The 19,125-nt window shown below is 44.8% G+C and overlaps 2 protein-coding genes across 8 annotated transcripts in view; both read left to right on the top strand.

The window, feature by feature from the left end:
- The window catches only part of PIP5K1A (phosphatidylinositol-4-phosphate 5-kinase type 1 alpha), a 35,915-nt gene extending 31,902 nt beyond the window's left edge, over nt 1-4,013 (top strand). For both annotated transcript variants that reach the window (XM_008155864.2, XM_028131721.2), the window contains 2 exons: nt 3,617-3,665; nt 3,948-4,013. In XM_008155864.2, coding sequence (XP_008154086.1) covers nt 3,617-3,665; nt 3,948-3,950 — 52 coding nt within the window. In that variant the 3' untranslated portion in view covers nt 3,951-4,013. The remainder of the gene's footprint in view (nt 1-3,616; nt 3,666-3,947) is intronic.
- Nucleotides 4,014-10,539: 6,526 nt separating this feature from the next.
- On the top strand, nt 10,540-19,125 carry PSMD4 (proteasome 26S subunit ubiquitin receptor, non-ATPase 4). 6 transcript variants are annotated; one of them, XM_054711370.1, is made up of 11 exons: nt 10,563-10,622; nt 11,144-11,225; nt 14,685-14,825; nt 16,185-16,299; nt 16,608-16,694; nt 16,933-17,001; nt 17,167-17,382; nt 17,749-17,866; nt 18,016-18,147; nt 18,232-18,299; nt 18,849-19,125. In XM_054711370.1, exons 3-11 carry the CDS (start codon nt 14,704-14,706, stop codon nt 19,017-19,019), a joined length of 1,098 nt encoding a protein of 365 aa, XP_054567345.1. In that variant the 5' UTR covers nt 10,563-10,622; nt 11,144-11,225; nt 14,685-14,703; the 3' UTR covers nt 19,020-19,125. The 6 variants fall into 6 exon arrangements, with proteins under 6 accessions (XP_054567344.1, XP_008154088.1, XP_027987529.1 ...); XM_054711369.1 differs by lacking the exon at nt 11,144-11,225 and having other exon boundaries at nt 10,540-10,622; nt 16,933-16,968; XM_008155866.3 differs by lacking the exon at nt 11,144-11,225 and having other exon boundaries at nt 10,540-10,622; nt 17,749-17,857.

The raw sequence follows: 19,125 nt of genomic DNA, 5'->3' as shown, positions 1-19,125 counted from the left end.
TCCAGAATAATCCAGTGTAAAGATTGTCATTCAATTTTGTTGCCTGGTGTGTTAATTATCTGTTACAACATAATAAATTATCCCAAAACTTAGTGGCTTAAAATAAAAAAATGTATGTTACAGTTTCTGGGGGTCTGGAATTTAGGTGCAGCTTAGCTGTGTCCTCTGGCTAAAGGTTTTTCATGAGGTGGTGGTCAAGCTGTTGGCTAGGGCTAGGGTCTCTTCTGAAGGCTCACTTCTAAGTTCATTTATATGGTTTGAGGCAGGATTCAGTTCTTTGTGGGTTGCTGGACTGAGAGCCTTAGTTGTTGGCTGTTGGCTAGGGCCTCCCTCAGTTCTTGATCACATGGGCTTCTCTATAGGACAACTCAGATATCTGGCTTCCCTCAGAGTGCATGCACCTAAGCAGAAGCCACATTCTTTCTGTCATCTAATCTCAGAATTGACATCCTCCTACCTGCACTCCATTCTGTTCACTAAATCTAACCCGTACTCGAGGAAAGAATAACACAAGAGAGTGAATACCAGTAAGGCAGGACTCACTGGGAGCCATCTTAAGAGTCACTTATTACAGTCCACCCTCTTGATATCTAGTGACTCACATCCCTCTAGTGCAAAATTCATTCCCCCTCCTGGTCTCCAAAAGTTTCATCCCATTATAGCATCAGCTCAAAGTCCAGAATTTTGTTATCTAAATTCGCTCCATGTTTGAATGAGCTTCCCAGGTATTGCCCCTTGTGTGCTGACCCTCCCAATCTGTGGACCTGTGAAATTAAGAGACAAGCTATTGTCTCACCACCCACCCAGTGTACAGTGGTGAGACAGACGTTAGGTGACCCATATACACATTCCTGTACAAACAGATTGAGAATTTGAGGCACAGAGGAATCACTGATCCATAGCTACCTAAGATACAGCAAATACTGGAGTTTCTTTATCAGGTCTCAAAGCTTGGGAATAATTCTCCATGATTTTCAGCTCTATCTTGGACTCTCGGTTTTGCCTTCTGAGTGTTCCTAAACACTAGAATGTGTTTGCAGCTGAGTTAGTTTTCTCAGCCTCCTTCTTGCCAGTAGAATTTGGGGGATCCAGTGGTCCTTTTTCATTTTGCATTGCTTTTGTTGTTTTCAGTCTCAGCTGGTGATGTTTCTACTGATAATTCTCTCAAAGATTATGTGGGCTTCCTGTGAATGTCATTTGGGTTTACTCCATTAGACAAAAACCTCACCTATAAGTACCTTCTTTTTTATATATATATATTTATTGATTTCAGAGAGGAAGGAGGGGAGAGAGAGAGAGACAGAGACAGAGACAGAGACAGAGAGAGAGAGATATCAGTGATGAAGAGAAAAAAATCATTGATCAGCTGCCTCCTGCATGCCCCGTACTGGGAATCAAGCCCACAACCTGGGTATGTGCCCTCACTGGGAATTGAACCATGACCTCCTGGTTCATAGGTCAACGCTCAACCACTGAGCCACATCAGCCAGGCTACAAATAAGTGAACTGAGATAACCCCTTTGCTTCTTAGAGATCCTGTTGTTGAGAGGATCTGTAAGGTATACCCTAATCTTTTTGAATGTTTTGAATGGCCTTTTATTTATGACTGAATAGTGCTCTGAAGCATCAGCTTTGATTTTTCTGTGGCCTTAAAAAAACATTTTACAGCCCTGCCCACTGTGGTTCAGTTGGTTGGAGCATCCCGTGCACTGCAGGGGTCACAGGTTCAATTTCCCGTCAGGGCACATACCTGGTTGGGGCCTGTATCGGAGGCAACCAGTCACTGTTTTTCACATCAATGTTTTTCATTATCTCTCTCCCTCTCCTTCCTTCTCCCTCTCTCTCCCTCAGAAATCAATAAAAACATATCGCTGGGTGAGGATTAAAAATAAATTAATTTAAATAATTATTTTGTAGTCCATACCCGTGGCTTCAACTTTAGACCACTTTTTCCTGATATTGCCTTGGATTTTAGCTTTACTCTGAAACCATTTCTTTTTTCTTTTTTTTTTTTATCCTTACTGGAGGATATTTTTTCCATTGATTTTTAGAGACAATAGAAGGGAGAAAGGGAAAGGGGGAGAGAGAGGGAGACACCAATCAGTTGGTTGCCTCCTCCATGCTCCCCAGGTGACCAGGGGCTGGGGATTGAACCTGTAACCCTTCCATGCACTGATCACACCATCCAGGGCTATAGACGCTTCTTAATTTTAGCAGTGTTTACTATCTAGAGAGGCTCAGACTTTTCAAAACGATCGTCAAGTCCTGGCTTCTTTTTGTTTAATAATCCTTCCCTTAATTTATTATTATTCTCTCAGATTTGACTATAAGAATTGAGAAGAAATCAGGCCCTGGGTTAGAGCGTCAGCCCACACGTGGAAGGGTCTCAGGTTTGATTCCCGGTCAAATGCATGTACCTGGGTTGCAGGTTTGATCCCTTACCCCAGTTGGGACTCAAGGCTTGTGTCTCCAATCCATGTCTCCCTCTTTCCCTCCCTCCCTTCCACTGTCTCTAAAAAGCAATGGAAAATTCCTCGAGTGAGGATTAACAAAAAAAAAAGAGTAGAAATCAGGTAGCACTGTGCTTTAGAAATCTCATAACAAGATCATCCAGTATTAGGCACATACTCTACTTTCCATATAACTGCAGATGACATTGTTGCTAAACTTGGTTACACTATATTATAAGGATCCCCTTTCATTTTCTAATACGAGTATTTTTCCTCACTTTCCTTTCAGCTGTCACTGGCAACCCACTTAAAGTCCAAAATTCTATAGTATATTTAGGGCACTTTTAAACTTTCACTAAAACTTTCCTTGAAGCTCACTTCCTTTTTCCAAAGCCACTTCCACATTTTAGATTTTTCTTACAGCAGCACTTCATTTCTAGGTGTATTATTATCTATTGTGGACAAATTACCCCAAAACTTAGCAGCTAAAAACAACAAACATTTATTGTCTCATATCTTACGTAGCTTAAGAATCTAGGTGTGGCTTGGCTGGGTGTCTGGCTTCAGGTCTCTCAGGATGTTATAGTCAAGCTGTTAGCCAGGACAGTGGTCTCATCTGAAGGCTTACTCAGGGGAGGATCAGTTTCCAAGCTTATGTAGTTGTTTGCAGGATTCAGTGTCTTATCACACGGTCCTCTTCATAGGACAGCTCACAGCATGGCAACTGGTTTTCCCCAGAGCAAACAAGTCAGAGAGCATGTACCCAAAAGGAAGCTATAGACTCTTTGTAACCTAACCTCCGAATCGGCATCCTATCACTTGTGCTAGATTCTGTTCACTAGGAGAAAATCACCAAATCCAGCCCACACTCAAGAGGAGAGAGTTACACAATGGCATGAATATCAGGCAGCAGTGATCTTTGGGTGCCTACCATACCTGGGTATTGAAGACAGAAGAAGAGGGTATTAGGAAATATTTCAGTTTACAGAAACTAAATAGTTAATTAAAATAATGTTTCTAAATCTAGTAGCTTTTTAGCCCCTTCTTTCTGAATCCTGAATTGATTGTGAAGTACATTATGGAGAATAGGCTTGAGAGGACAGTTCTTTTTCTTTTTTAGCTTCTAATTCTTCTCCTCTCTTCCTCTGTTTTTCCCCGCCTGTTAGTGCAACCCTCTTGGAAAAGCTTGAAATTGAAGAGTCAGAGTTCACCCATGTGAGTGTCTGGGATGTGGGGGAGGTGAATGCTTTGAAGGGTATAAGAGGATGTACTGATGGAGTGTGGAGCAAGGTGTTAATTGGCAAAGTTAGAAGGACTGGGTGCCCCCTAAACCTTGCTTTTTAAAATTTTGATTTTGGTACCCTGTACTTGGAAATGGAGGCTGAAATAGAAGAAAACTTACTAACTCTGCCAGGCAGGTTGAACTTAACTTGAGTTCCTTTCCTTCCTCCTTATTTCATACTTCTCATTCTTAACTTGACATCCTTTCTCTTTCAGTGAGCAGAAAACCTCAGAAGACCTGGAACAAGATTCTGTCTCTCTGATCTCAAGATGTCAGCCATTGCCCCAGTAATGCTGAGTTTTCTTCTTGGTCATCAAAAAAGGAGTATAATGGAGGCTAGGGTAGCTCTCCAACTCCTTTCTGAAGAACAACTTCTCCTTCCCCTTCCTCATGAATGGGCATTATTGCCTTGGACAATTGAGGAACCAGCTTCCTCTCCACTCCCGGGTTGGGAGGCACGAGGTTTTAGCTGGCCAACTTTGGCTTCTACAATTGAATTGTTTTCAAACACCCATTCTTCCTGCTGCAAGTGGGGTTGCTGGACTTGGTGGTTTTCTTCCCTCTCATCTACCTTTCACCAGGAGCTGGACTCTCAATTTCCTCAGGACAGACTGGCTGGCACGTTATCCTTATCATAGCTCCTTCTCTCTGTAAGGAGACCCCTGTAAGCTTTGTAAAGGTTTTTGGGGGAGTGAGGATGTTTAACCACCTTCCAACCTTCTTTTTTTTCCTTAAAAAGGGAAAGAAAAAATAACGCACAGCACACAATTTTTAGCCAGACAGCTCAGATCAAAACTCCAAAAGTGTTGGAGAGATGCCCATTCATAGGGTTCCCTCTGGAGAGCCTTGGTGTTTGAGAAACAGAAGAGTGGTGATTGCTCTGCCTGGAGCAGCTCCTCTTTAACTCCTCCTCTCTTGATGAATTTCTTAAGGCTAAAGGAATGGAGAGAGTGGGACCTGGGGTAATCTTTACCCCTTTTGTTAAAACAGTGGGGCAGTCATGGGCTAGGAGATCAGGGCTCTTCTTAGGCATGATCCTACTCACTGCCGGGCCATAATGATTATTACTGTTTTGTAATTTGAAATGTATTCTGGTTGTTTTTTCTAAATATGAAGACATCAAATGAATTTTAGATCCTTCTCCAAAGGAGATATCTTCCTTACTCTTCCCACCTTTTCTCACAGTATTATGCTGTTTGTGGGGCTGAGGTGGAGAGAGGGTCACCTGTGTCTGTGTAACAGGCAGCCCATATCTATGAAGCTAGAGAATATCTCTCAAACTCATGGGAGCCAGCAGATTCTTGCCTCGGTGAGGCCACTGCTGTGCCACGTGGCCTGCCCCTCTCTTCATGCAGAAAAGTTGGGAATGGGGGCTGTATAATCCCTCTCCTCCCCATCTCCAAGAGTTGCAGTTCTCCATCTGATCCTCCTACTCCTGTGAGGAGAAGGGGCCTGGCATCTCAGGCAGATTGTTGAATTCCCAGACTATCCTCTTCATCCCACCCCGCCTTGATAGTAGGTTAGCCCACACCCCGAATAACTGTCTATATTAGACACCCTCAGCCAGATTCTGGCTGCCTCTCTTTGCTGCCATGTTCTTTTTTACGAGAAGGAAAGAAAGAATTCTTCCTGTTTGTTTGTTTTTTCATAATTTACTATTTATGATGTATTTAAATGTTTTATTTCAGGACAAAGTTCTGTAGGGGGTGGGAGGGAGTATTCAAGGGAGGCTGAGTCTTAGGGAAGGGAATGGGAATGAACATTTTTATGAAGTGTCACTATTTGCCTCTACTTTGTATTGTTCAGAAATGGCAAATGCAATATAAGTGATAACTATGGTTTTAATGTATTAAACTTTCAACACTTATTTAGATCTGTTGTTTCTTTGTATACCATCTGCTCAAAACTTGAGCCCCCCACGCAAGCTCAAGTTCTGTTCACGTTGCCTTGAACAAATGCTGCATCCTTTCCAGCCTCAGTCTAACTCAGGCTGAGAGAAATGACTTCACTCCCTTCCAGCCACCCCTTCATCTTTTTCCTTTAAATATATTTTTATTGATTTCAGAGAGGAAGGGAGAAGGAAAGAGAGAAACATCTATGATGAGAGAATCATTGATTGGCTGCCTCCTGCACCCCCTCCACTGGGGATCGAGCCCACAACCCAGGCATGTGCCCTTGACCAGGATTGAACCCTGGACTCTTCAGTCCGAAGGCCAACGCTCTATCCACTGAGCCAGACCAGTTAGAGCCCCCTTCATCTTAATTTAAACTTGACAAGGAAAAGCTGTGAATGAATCTGAAGGGAATTACTGTAGGTCTGTTGCCTTGTTTGCAACCCACTTTAACTGAGGGAATTGGGAACCCAAAGCTCAAAATCTTTCTCAGGTTTCCGAGGAAAGAAGAGGGACATTGGGAAAAGCCAGCTTGAGATTGGTTGGTCCTAGGATTCCCCCCTTTCCCTGGACATGGCCCTAGAGCAGCAATTTTCAACCTTTTCATCTCCTGACACATATAAGTTAATTACTAAAATTCTGTGGCATATCAAAAATATATTCTACTTTTTTTGCTGATCTGACAAAAATTAGGAATAATTTTGATTGATTTACACACAAAAAAATACTATTTACCTACCCTTTTTGCTCCAAAGTGACTTTAAAAAATCAGGTGCTTATACTTACTTGTATATAAGCAGGGTTTATGGTACCAAGAACTAACCAATCAGACACAGCCTTATTATGTGATATGACCAATATGATGCAACTCTATTATAAGGCCTATATATATAGTTCAAGACAGGGCATTCACACTGGGTGACTATTGTGTTGGCTGTTGTCATTTTTTTATTTGACAATCTAAGGGAAAAGAGGTCAGTGCCCTGACTAGTCAGGTACTACATGTTTTAAAAATTCTCTTTTTGTTGTTTGTTAATCTTCAAAGGATAATTTTCCATTTATTATTATTTTTTACTTTTTTAGAGAATGAAAGGGAGGCGGGGTGGAGAGAGAGAAACATCGATGAGAGAGACATCAATTGGTGCCTTTCCCTATGGGCTCCTATTGGGGCCTGGGAACCTGCAATCTCGGGACATGCCCTTGACTGGGAATCAACCCATGACCCTTCGGTGGTGCTCTAACCATCGTGCAACACCAGCCAGGGCATGTTTGAAAAATTCTTGCAGCACACCAGTTGAAAAAAATCACTGCCTTAGGTTGTCAGTCTCAGAAAAACATAAAGACTGCTTCCCTCACCTCTGTTTTCCTGTTGTGCTTAAGCTTGTTTTAAAATATATTTTTATTGATTTCAAAGAGGGAGAGAGAAATATCAATGAGAGAGAATCATTGATTGCCTCCTGCACGCCCCGCATGGGATCACCTGTAACCTGGTAATTCAACTGTGACCTGGTTCATAGGTTGACGCTCAACCACTGAGCCATGTTAGCCAGGCCAGGCTCTTTTACTGTCATGGGAACTAGACAAAAAGGGGGAGTGTTCATTCCAGGGCATATTGGTGGCTAGTTTTAGAGAAAATCAAGTTAACTAAATACTGCTCTTTTTCATACCACAGTCCATCTTATTCTACAAATACTTATGCAGCTATTGAGCAATGCATGGGCAGTTGTAAGTCAAAAGAAGTAATCGACCTTCAAGAGTTGACAGTGTCCAGGAGGAGAGCGCACACACACGTACACCAAAACATGTTAGATGTGATCTAGTTAAGGGTTTCAGTACTCTGAATGATACAGAGCGTAAAGGTGGGAGAAAATTAGAGGTTACTGTGGGCTAGAAGTGTTGGGGAAGGTTCACTGGAACACAAGGGCCTGAAGGTATGAGAAGGGTCTGTTTTAGAGAACAAGGTAGAGCCTTGGTGCCTGCAACCCCAGCATATGCCCTGATAGGAATGAAACCATGACCTCCTGGTTCAGAGGTCGAGGCTCAACCACTGAGCCACACCGGCCAGGCTTATCTATCTATTTTTTAAATATATATTTTATTGATTTTTTACAGAGAGAAAGGAAGAGGGAGAGAGAGTTAGGAACATCGATGAGAGAGAAACATCTATCAGCTGCCTCCTGCACACTCCCTACTGGGTATGTGCCTGCAAGCAAGGTACAGACAGGAATCCAACCCGGGACCTTTGAGTCCGCAGGCCGACGCTCTATCCACTGAGCCACACCGGCCAGGCTTATCTATATTTAGGATGCAGAAAGAGTTGAGATTACTGTCAAGTCAACTCAGGACCCCAAACTCATTGACCTGCTGTGCCTGTGAGGCTGGGCGGTGGGATTCTTGGAGTCTAAGCCCCAGACTGAGCCCTCCTTTAAGCTGGATAAGGAGAAAACTTTCCCTAATAGGAATTGAATCCGAACATATTTTAGGCACCAATGGTCTTTCTGCTAGCCTTGCCATTCCTTCCTCCTCATGTTCATGCAGCTGGTGAGTGCAGAAGGAACCCTTTTATGATCAGCATGTGCCTCTAGTGGTGAGCAGCAGCTACTACTAATTCTATAGCTGTCCGCTGCAATCTATTCAGATTCAAGCAGGGCCTACTAATGAAAACGTCTACAACTAAAAGGGAAATAAAAAACAAAATCGTGGTCTAATGTTTTACTCTTAAACTATCTCAACTATTCTGAAAATTATTCACCAGAGTAGTCTCATTCAGAGAGGAAGGGCGAGGGAGAGATAGAAACATCAATGATGAGAGGGAATTATTGCTTGACTGCCTCCTGAACGCCCCCCTACTGGGGATCGAGCCTGCAACCCGGGCATGTGTCCTTGATCAGAATCGATCTTGGGACCCTTCAGTCTGCAGGCCGATGCTCTATCCAATGAGCCAAACAGGCTAGGGCTCATTCATTTTTTTTAAGTAAAAGATTTGCCAGTTAAAATAGATTCCAAATTAAACTGTTTATCCTTTAGTTTTTCAAGGACACAAGAAGCAGGTCAATATCTCCTGTAAAATTATTATTTTTTATTTTTTAAAATACCTTTTTATTGATTTCAGAGAGGAAGGGAGAGGGAGAGAGAGAGAGAAACAAACAATCTCAACTATTCTGAATAGACACCTGAAGGGTACCTGGGAGAAAGCGCAAGTGCAAATGCGAGAGAGAGAGAGAGAGAGAGAATCTTTGATCGGCTGCCTCCTGCACGCTCCACACTGGGGGTCAATCGAACCCACAACCCAGGCATGTGCCCTTGACCAAAATTGAACCTGGGACCCTTCAGTCCACAGGCCAACACTTTGTCCATTGAGCCAAACCGGCTAGGGCTGTACAATTATTTTTATTATGGAAATTTCCAAATCAAAATGATGATGAACTATCATGTACCCATCACCCAACTTCCATCAATATCAGTATAAGACCAATCTGTCTCGTCTATACTTTCTACCTAGCCCTTCCCAACTTTATCTCTGCAACTCCAAAGAATTAAGTTAAAAATAAATCCAAGACATCATATATTTTCATCCATAAATATTTCAACATATAACTCAAGAGATAAGGACTTCTTAAAAACATAACATTATTACACCTTAAAATATTAATAACTTCTTAATAAAAATATCCAGTCAGTGGTCAAAATTAGCCAGTGGTCTTACAAATTTTTATAAATACAGTCCTGTGACACATAACATTTTCAGTCAATGACAGACTGCATAAATAAAGGTGGCCCCATGGGATGGATTATAATGGAGCTAAAAATTCCTATTGCCTAGTGACATCATAGCCATCATAATGTCATAGTGCAACGCATTACTCACATGTTTGTGGTGATGCTGGTATAAACAAACCTGCACTGTCGGGTAAAAGTATAGCACATACAATTATGTACATTCCATAATGTTGGATAGTGATAAACAGCTGTTACTGGCTTATGTACTTAGTATACTTTGTATTGTTATTTTAGAGTGTACTGTACTTATTCAAAAAAGTTTGAGATAGCCCTGGCTTGTGTTGCTAAGTGGTTAGAGCATCAGCCTGAGCACTGAAGGGTTGCAGGTTTGATACCCAGCCCTGGTAGGCTATGTGAGGGAGGCAATCAATCTCTCTCTCTCTCTCTCTTCTCTCTCTCTCTCTCTCTCTCTCTCTCTCTCTCTCTCTCTCTCTCTCATTGATGTTTCTCTTTCTCTCCCCACTCGCCCACTCATTCCACTCTCTTTTAAAAAAATTAATGGAAAAAATATCCTTGGGTGAGGATTAACAACAACAACAAAAAGTTTGCTATAGCCCTAACAGGTTTGGTTCAGTGGATAGAGCATTGGCCTGTAGACTGAAGGGACCCAGGTTCAATTCCGGTCAAGTGCATATACCTTGGTTGTAGGCACATCCCCAGTAGGGGGTGTGCAGGAGGCAGCTGATCGATGTTTCTAACTCTATTCCTCTCTGTAAAAAATCAATAACGTGTTTTTTTTTAAGAGTTATCTTAAAAATGGGAGCGAAATCACAAATAAATGCAATTCAGAGGGATAAGGGTTTAATAGATGAACAAAGTGCTGTGGGAAACAGTGGAAGCTGAAAAAAGTGACCCCACCCCTTTTTGAAAATGACGGGCGCTGGAGCCTACACATCCACGAGCACTTTCAAAGGTTCCTCCACAGCTTCTCTTAGATTCCCCCCAGCAGGGAACTCCACCAGAGAACTCGAATGGTGGGTAGGAACATTTTCTGTGTCACTTCAGCCACCCCGCCTCGCTCACATCCCTTTTATTTTGGCTGCGCCTACAACTCCCAGAACGCAGCGCGGGGTGGAGGCGGAACCTGCTGGCCGAGCCGCGGCCTGGGATTGGTTGTGAGTGCTGGGCCAATTGGAGGAGTCGGTGCTAGGAGGTCCAGGAGACCGGGTCTGGGAGGGAGGAAGGTGGCAAGATGGTGTTGGAAAGCACTATGGTTTGGTGAGTAACAACTTAGGGGCTTCGTGAGGGGCGGGGCTGGGTCCGGGGCGCGTGGAGGCCGGGGGGGCCGGGGATAGGGGCGCGGGGCTGGTGGGCGAGACGCGACCGTGGGCCGGGAGGGAAGGAGCTCATGGACTCCCTGAGTCATCCCGGGCCCCGGAAAGGAGGACGGGCCTGGGTACCCCATGCAAACCCTCACCCCGCGGAGAGCCATTGACCGCCCGGTCCCTGCTGCCTTTCTCTGTCCCAGCGTCGTCTTCTCTAGACCAGCCCCTGGTCTGTCTCTGGTCAGAGTCGTGCTGCTCAGACTCATCGTGATCGTCTTCTGTCCTGCTCTCCCCTTCTCCTCCTGGCAGATGTGAGGACGAGGTGATAGGTCCCTTCCCCGGCCCGTTCACGCGTCTGTGACTCTGTGACCTTCCCCAGTGTCGTCTTCAGGGGTGCTGTTGGTAGAGTGCTTTCTATGTGGCCGGCATTAACAGACTTTATCTCACTTAAACCTCAAACACTTTGAGTTACAGGTGAGGATACTCAGTCTCAGCACTTTTGAATGATTTACCCACAGTCACGCAGCTAACTTAGTGGTGCAGCCAAGATTTAAAGGTGAGCCAGGCCCAGACTTGGGCCGAGTATGTACTGAGTTGGATTAGAAGCCGAGGACACACTTTTGCAAGGTTTCAAGAGTTTCTTCTAAGTGTGAGCATAGAATAGAATACAGAATAGTACATAAACACGCACAGATCGTCACTTGGATGAGACAGGGTTTTCTTTTGTGGGGGCGGGGGGGGGGGGAGGATAGCATTGCCAGATAAAATATAGGATGCCCAGTTAAATTAGAATTTCAGATCAATAGTACTTCTCAATGTTAAAAAAAAAGTGGATGTTATTTACAAGCTGCTTTGTTATTTACAAGCTGCATGTTCTTGAGAATGTAGTAAATCTATCTATAAAATGGGGATAATAGAGCACAGTTAGGTAAAATGTAGGTGCTGGTTTTCTGTAAAAAGTAAAGCACTGGTGCTTGAGGAGTCCTTAAGGAAGAGGGACCCTGAAGGGACTTCGATAAATGCTGGGAAGAAGAGGGGGGCAGGGCATAAAGCTGCTGAGAAGTAAATGCTCCCGGCTTTGGGATTAGGAAATTGACTAGTGTGACTTCCTCATCAGGTTGTTGGTGTGAGGTCGCTCCTTTTCTTTTTGAAAGGTAGCTGGGCCCAGGTAGAAGACCACAAAAGTCAGATTGAGGGTGGTTGAACTCCGTCCTGTACCCTTCCATAGAGGACTGAGGAAGAGTTCTGAGGATGGTGGAGGCAGAGAAGTACACAAAATGGCATTTGATAATGACCCGGTTTGGTACAGGAGAAAAGATTTGGCTTATTGGTGGCCCATTGAAATAGCTCAGGCACAGAATAATGATGAGAGCCACCCCTACTCCTTTGGTTTGTGTGTGTGTGTGTGTGGGGGGTGCCCCTCATGCTTTGCTTTCTAAGAATTCTCAGGAGGAGTTTATTAAAAATTGCTACTGTTTGACTCTACTCTCAATCTGCCAGGAAAGTCCAGGCATGTGTATTCTTTCTTTTTTTTTTTTTTTGAAGACTTTTATGGAATAGCTGGATAATACTATTTTGATATGAATTTTTGATGGGAAAAATTACTGTTAAGCAAAAGTAGTCACAAGAAGCACATATATTATCCCATTCATATGAAGTTCAAGATTGGGAAAACTAAGCAATGTGATTTTTTGGAATGCATACACAGCTAGATGTTAAGGCATCTGTGTTTTTAACACCACCCCACTGCCATCACCCTTCCAGTGGTTCTGATACACAACAAAGTGTGAGAACTACTGCCATGTTCTTCCCTATCCCTCAAACGCCCTTTTCTTATTTTGACACCTTTCTTCCAGCTTTCATCCATTTGTTGGTCTTGCCCACAATCCTTATACTTAGTAACTATTCCATCTGGATGATCCTCAAAGCCTCATTGTTTTTTTGTGTTGTTTTTTTTTCATATATTTGGACTCATCGCTGTACTTTAAGCTAGAGGCAATTACTTCCCTGTTGGGGGTAATAACCAGAAACAGTGTATTTGGGGGAAAAGGAATAATAATGCATGGTCAGTAGAGTCAGCCCTTGACATCCTTTATATAGATTGAGTTTCCAGTGTAAGATTGAGTCTGTGTTTCATGCTTACTGTTAGGTATTGTGCTAAGTACTTTCCATGCATTTAATCCTCATAGCAGTCCTATGGGGTTGGTACAATAAAACCCATTTTAATATATATATATATATATGTGTGTGTATATATATATGTGTGTGTGTGTGAGTGTGCGCGCGCGCGTGTGTGTGTGTGTGTATATATATATATACACACATATATATATATATATATATATATATATATATATATATACATATATACATATATTGATTTCAGAGAGGAAGGGAGAGGGAGAGAAACATCAATGATGAGTGAGAATCATTGATTGACTGCCTCCTGCACGCCCCCCACTGGGGATCGAGCCTGCAACCTGGGCCTATGCCCTGACCGGGAATCGAACTGGTGACCTCTTGGTTCCTGGGTCAATGCTCAACCGCTGAGCTACACCCGGCTGGGCCAATAAAACCCATTTTACACATGAAATAAGTGGACCTTAGAGAAATTAAGTAACTTCCTCAGGATCACAGAATTAGCAAGTAGCAGAATGGGGACTTGGACCTGTGCCTGAAGAACACTGCCCTTTATTTCTGTCCCACTTAACCTTCCAGTAGCTACTTAATTACCTCTCTTCATCATTTTTGGTTTGTATATATTGCCAGGCAAAGGGTACTAAAGAAGAAAATTGCCTAGTCCATATTTTGCTCAGCAATAGAAATGAGGTGTCTTATCTAGGACACGGCTTCCTTCATTAACACAGATGGGATCGTTGATTATTAGAGTTCTTTTGTTTTTAATTTTTTTTAATATATTTTATTGATTTCCACAGAGAGGAAGGGAGAGGGAGAGAGAGATAGAAACATCAATGATGAGAATCGTTGATCAGCTGCCTCCTGCACACCCCACACTGGGGATCGAGCCCATAATCCAGGCATATGTCCCTACTGGGAATCGAACTGTAATCTGCTGGTTCGTAGGTCGATGCTCAACCACTGAGCCACTCCAGCCGGGCGATTGTTAGAGTTCTAAGAATTGATGCTGTTCTGGGGCTTGTATAACTGCTTCCCTTATCTGCCTTCTTTTGGTCTCTAGCAGGCGTCCTCAAACTACGGCCCGCGGGCCACATGCGGGTGTTTTTGCCGTTTTGTTTTTTTTACTTCAAAATAAGATATGTGCAGTGTGCATAGGAATTTGTTCATAGTTTTTTTTAAACTATAGTCCGGCCTTCCAACGGTCTGAGGGACAGTGAACTGGCCCCCTGTTTAAAAAGTTTGAGGACCCCTGGTCTCTAGGAAGTTGGAGCTTGTAGTTCATATTATCTGGATTCTGGTAGATTATGAAAAGTTGTGGGGATAGAAGAGGTGACATTCTAAGTTCATGAAATGTCATTTTTGCAGTTCAGTCCAGGTGTTACACATTGAATCATATGACTACATTGTACTTTCCTGCACTCAGTGCTGCCGAGTGTGTTATTTTATAAGTATTTTTAAGTTGCCTTCTTCATTTCTTACCTTTGGAATACTCCCATTTTAATGGCAGACAGAATATTCATCCTTGACAATATTCAATAACACGTGCACCTTATAAAAAGGCGATTGTGATATATCAGTAGATTGCAACCTTTGGTGCTTATCAGAATCACTTGTGGAGTACAGATTTAAATTTTTTTTTCTCCCTTTTTTTTCTCATTTTGAGTCGTTAAGTTTGAGTTCGGGCCGGGTCATCTACATATTAAAAGAAAAGGCTGGAGGTGATTTTGAGTTCCACAGAGACTGAGAGCTACTCTTATACCCCACAATTCCTCTCATAGGAGATGTATTGGAGGGAGGAGGTGGAGGTCCCAGAAACTGGAGAGGCTGCCTGGGATCCTATACAATGTCTTTTCTCTCCTTCACTCCTAATCGGTAGCGTGGACAACAGCGAGTATATGCGGAATGGGGACTTCTTACCCACCCGGCTGCAGGCCCAGCAGGACGCTGTCAACATAGTATGTCATTCCAAGACCCGCAGCAACCCTGAGAACAACGTGGGCCTCATCACACTGGCCAAGTACGTGGGCGGAGGAGGGGTTTCCCACAGGTCACCCACTGGTGTCCAGGTTGCTACCCTTTTGTAGATTTTGTGAGGCCTTTTTTTGCCCATCACCTTCCTAGATTACCTTCTTCACTGTTTATGAATATAAATAATAACTTGGTTTTATTATTAACCTGAATTTAGTAAGTTATGAAGCTCAATCTCCTGGGGTAAAATTTCACAGTGCTTTTAAAGTCCTTGAAAAGTGATTTGGGGTCAGAGCCCTGTTAACCTCCAAAGTGATTTGCTTTAGGAATTGATAATCCGCAAATGAGTAGTCACTCATCCCAATATGCATATTGTTCGCTGGAAAATGAGTCTGGAAATGGAGACGGTGGGAGAGAATCACGGTAGCATCCAGCAGTTGTGGAGGGGTCTCAGCCCTGCCAGCAAGATAGCATGAGAGAAGTAAGGGGGAAGGGAGGGAGCAGGTTTTTACAAAATCAGCCACTTATTTTCTGTGCTTCACATCTACTAAGCACTGGATTTCCCCCAGTTTGATTGAGGTATAATTGATATGTAACATTGTATACGGTTAAGGTATACCACATAATGACTTGATAAATGTATATAGAGTTGACCCTTGAACAATATGGATTTGAACTGCCTGGTCCACTTAGATACAGATTTTTAAAAAATAAATATACAATTGGCTCTTCATATCCCCAGGATTTTTATCCACTGACTAGCCAGTTGTGGATCAAAACCAGTATTTTTTATCTTGCTCTATGCTATTTTTAAAATATATATATATTTTATTGATTTCAGAGAGGAAAGAAGAGAGAGAGAGAGATAGAAACATCAATGAAGAGAGAGAATCATTGATTGGCTGCCTCCTGCACAACCCCTACTGGGGATCGAGCCCACATCCTGGGCATGTGCCCTTGACTGGAATTGAACCTGGGACCCTTCAGTCCTCAGGTTGACACTCTATCCACTGAGCCAAACCGGCTAGGACTTCTACGCTATTTTTTATAAGGGACTTGAGCATCTGCAGATATTGGTTATCTGTGGGGTGTCCTGGAACTAATCCCCCATGGATACTCAGGGATCAGTTACATTTTGGGGGGAGTCAGTAGTTATACATGGATTTTTTCTCTTGTGCCCCTCGTTGTTGAAGGGTTAACTGTACTGTGAATGATTACTACAATAAGATAACATCCACATCTCATATAATTATAACTTGTTATTCCTTGCATTGACAACTTTTAGATATTAAAGAATAATAGAGATTACAGTTATTTTTGAAGTTCTCTAAAGAAAAGATGGGTCAAACATAGTTTAGAGACACTTGTTTTGACCTGAAATCATGGAAATGCTTTCCCCATATCCCAGTGACTGTGAAGTACTGACCACACTCACCCCTGACACCGGCCGCATCCTGTCCAAGCTCCATACTGTCCAACCCAAGGGCAAGATCACCTTCTGCACTGGCATCCGAGTGGCCCATGTGAGTCCTGGATCCCTTTGACTGTTCCTCCTGGCTCTGAGGTTCTGCCTCCAGCGTTGTCCATTTCGCCCCTGGAATCTTGAGCCAGAACCAGAGCAGGGGAAGAGAGCTGGTCTAGAGAAAGGAGTAGGAAGGATCTGGTGGGATGAATCACAGGAATGGGAGAGTGAAGGGAAGGGTGTAGACCTTGTGGGAGCATGATGGTAGGCTTGAGGTACGTAGGAACCATAAGAAAAAAACAACGAGTGACAGAGGACAGAGCTCCGTGATTGCTCCGGCTGACTGAGAACTTCCTCTTCCTTTACAAGTTGGCTTTGAAGCACCGACAGGGCAAGAATCACAAGATGCGCATCATTGCCTTTGTGGGGAGCCCTGTGGAGGACAACGAGAAGGATGTGAGTCCCAGTGGCGGCGGGGGAGTTGGGTGGACAGTGTTCGGAATGGGTCTTTCAGCCTTTGGAGCCGGGCAGAGGCCGTGGGCTCATCACTTGGGGGAAAGGTGGATATGCAGAATTCAGAGTTTCTACTGGGGACCTTGGGGAGGTCAGCAGGGTTCTGTGTGCTTTTGTGAGGTGTGTCACTTCCCCTCATGGTGCAGGACGGATTTTCTCATGTCTCTCCCCTTCTTCCCAGCTGGTGAAACTGGCAAAACGCCTCAAGAAGGAGAAAGTAAATGTTGACATTATCAATTTTGGGGAAGAGGTGAGTGAGGACTAGTTGGGGGGCATTGACTTGGTTGTGGACTGAGAAGAGTCTTACCCAGAGGGTGCCTGTGCTGTGGGAGAGTAGCTGCAGACGAGGACTGGGATGGGGGAATGGGGAGCGAGCGGGGCAGCAAGGAGAGTCTCCGTGTTCTCTCCTCCCCAGGAAGTGAACACGGAAAAGCTGACAGCCTTTGTGAACACGTTGAATGGCAAAGATGGAACTGGTTCTCATCTGGTGACAGTGCCCCCGGGGCCCAGCCTTGCTGATGCCCTCATCAGTTCTCCGATTCTGGCTGGGGAAGGCGGTGCCATGCTGGGTCTTGGTGCCAGTGACTTTGAATTTGGAGTGGATCCCAGCGCTGACCCTGAGCTGGCCCTGGTGAGCAAACGTTGACCTCAGGTAGAGCCCAAGGCTCCTCCTTTGTCCTCTACTGACACACCACACGCCACATAGCTCCTGGAGGGCTGACAGTCCTAAACACCTGCTCCTTTTCCCAGACCCCCTTTTGTCCCTCTGCTGCATGATTCTGTCTGACCTCTAAGGGCAGCAGTGTCAGACTCTTGTTCGCTTCTCCTGATCACACCCCAGGCTTCTCCCAAGCCCGTGTTTCCTGTATCACCTCTCCGGCTTTTCCATAGGCATAAACCAGAAGGTGCCCCTCGTGCTCCTTTGCCCCCCCTCAGCTGACTTCCCCACGAGTGAGGGAGGTGGGAGGACATCTGACCTTGCCCTGTCCTCCGCCAGGCCCTTCGCGTGTCTATGGAAGAGCAGCGGCAACGGCAGGAGGAGGAGGCCCGTCGGGCAGCCGCAGCCTCCGCTGCTGAGGCTGGGATTACTCCGACTGGGACTGAAGGTGAAAGAGGTGGAATCTGAAGTCCCGGGACTGCGGGGTGCCCCATGGGAGTGAGGGGCCTGGCAGTATGGGAATATGTGGACTGAGGGAGTGCTTTGGGGGTGGGTCTGTGTGGTATATGGCACCAGTTCCGTCCTGCCACTGTCTTCCTTTCCCAGACTCAGACGACGCCCTGCTGAAAATGACCATCGGCCAGCAGGAGTTCAGCCGCACCGGGCTCCCTGACCTAAGCAGCATGACTGAGGAAGAGCAGATCGCTTATGCCATGCAGATGTCCCTGCAGGGCGCAGGTGAGCCAGGCCTGGGCGGTGGTTTTCGGACGGAGAGGTTGGGGTGGGGAAATGGAACTGAACAGACTGACCTCTTTTCCTCAGAGTTTGGCCAGGCAGAATCATCTGACATTGATGCCAGTTCAGCCATGGACACATCTGAGCCCGCCAAGGTGAGCTCATCAAGTTTAACATCCCCCCGTGCTCAGATCCTCGGCTCTCTAGGCCTGGGACAGTTCCTCTTTTGGGGCTTATAGGTGAGCTCTTTGAGGAGCACACGGAAACAAATACATGGATAAACATTTCTTGCGTGTAACCTTGCTAAGGCATGCTAGTGGTCGGGGTAGGAGAAGGTCCTAGAACTCTGTCATTTTCCTCCCTGCTGGTGGGAGCAGGCCGGACAGTTCTCTAGGATGTTATCTTCCCAGGAGAGTGAAAAGAAGGTCTAGGAAAAAGAAAACGGAGGAATGGGTGTGTGGTAGCAGGAAACCTAAAAGTGATTGCATGTTTTTACCCTTCGAGCTCAGGAAGCAAAGCTCTCAGGTTTCTCCTCTGTTTGGCCGGTGACATGTGTTTGCGTTCATGCTATATATAGATACGGGGTGTTTTCCTGAATCTTCCCTCCTACCTTCAGCCAGAGGTGGCCCCGCCCCCAGACTGCGGAGAGAGGGGCCCAGGCAGCAGTGTGCTCCCCGCCCCAAGCTGACCCTGCCCTTTTTCAGGAGGAGGATGATTACGACGTGATGCAGGACCCTGAATTCCTGCAGAGTGTCCTAGAGAACCTTCCAGGTGTGGACCCCAACAATGAGGCCATTCGAAATGCCATGGGCTCCCTGGCCTCCCAGGCCACCAAGGATGGCAAGAAGGAAAAGAAGGAGGAGGACAAGAAATGAGACTGGAGGGGAGGGGAGCTGAGTTTACTCGGGGGCTGCACAGGGTGGGTGGGATATAGGGCTAGATATGTTAACCAACACAACCTAAATAAAGCTTGGCAACTTT

The sequence above is a fragment of the Eptesicus fuscus genome, chromosome 22, assembly GCF_027574615.1.
Source record: "Eptesicus fuscus isolate TK198812 chromosome 22, DD_ASM_mEF_20220401, whole genome shotgun sequence".
NCBI lineage: Eukaryota > Metazoa > Chordata > Mammalia > Chiroptera > Vespertilionidae > Eptesicus > Eptesicus fuscus.
Note: the sequence above shows the minus strand (reverse complement) of the source record. Positions and strands in the feature narration are given on the sequence as shown.

Excerpts from the sequence above, each read along its gene's own strand:
- PSMD4 (XM_028131728.2), top strand. The coding sequence starts at position 10,597 with ATGGTGTTGGAAAGCACTATGGTTTG. Across the intron at positions 14,826-16,184 it reads GGCCTCATCACACTGGCCAA|TGACTGTGAAGTACTGACCA; the intron begins GTACGTGGGCGG and ends CCCATATCCCAG. Across the intron at positions 16,300-16,607 it reads CTGGCATCCGAGTGGCCCAT|TTGGCTTTGAAGCACCGACA; the intron begins GTGAGTCCTGGA and ends TTCCTTTACAAG.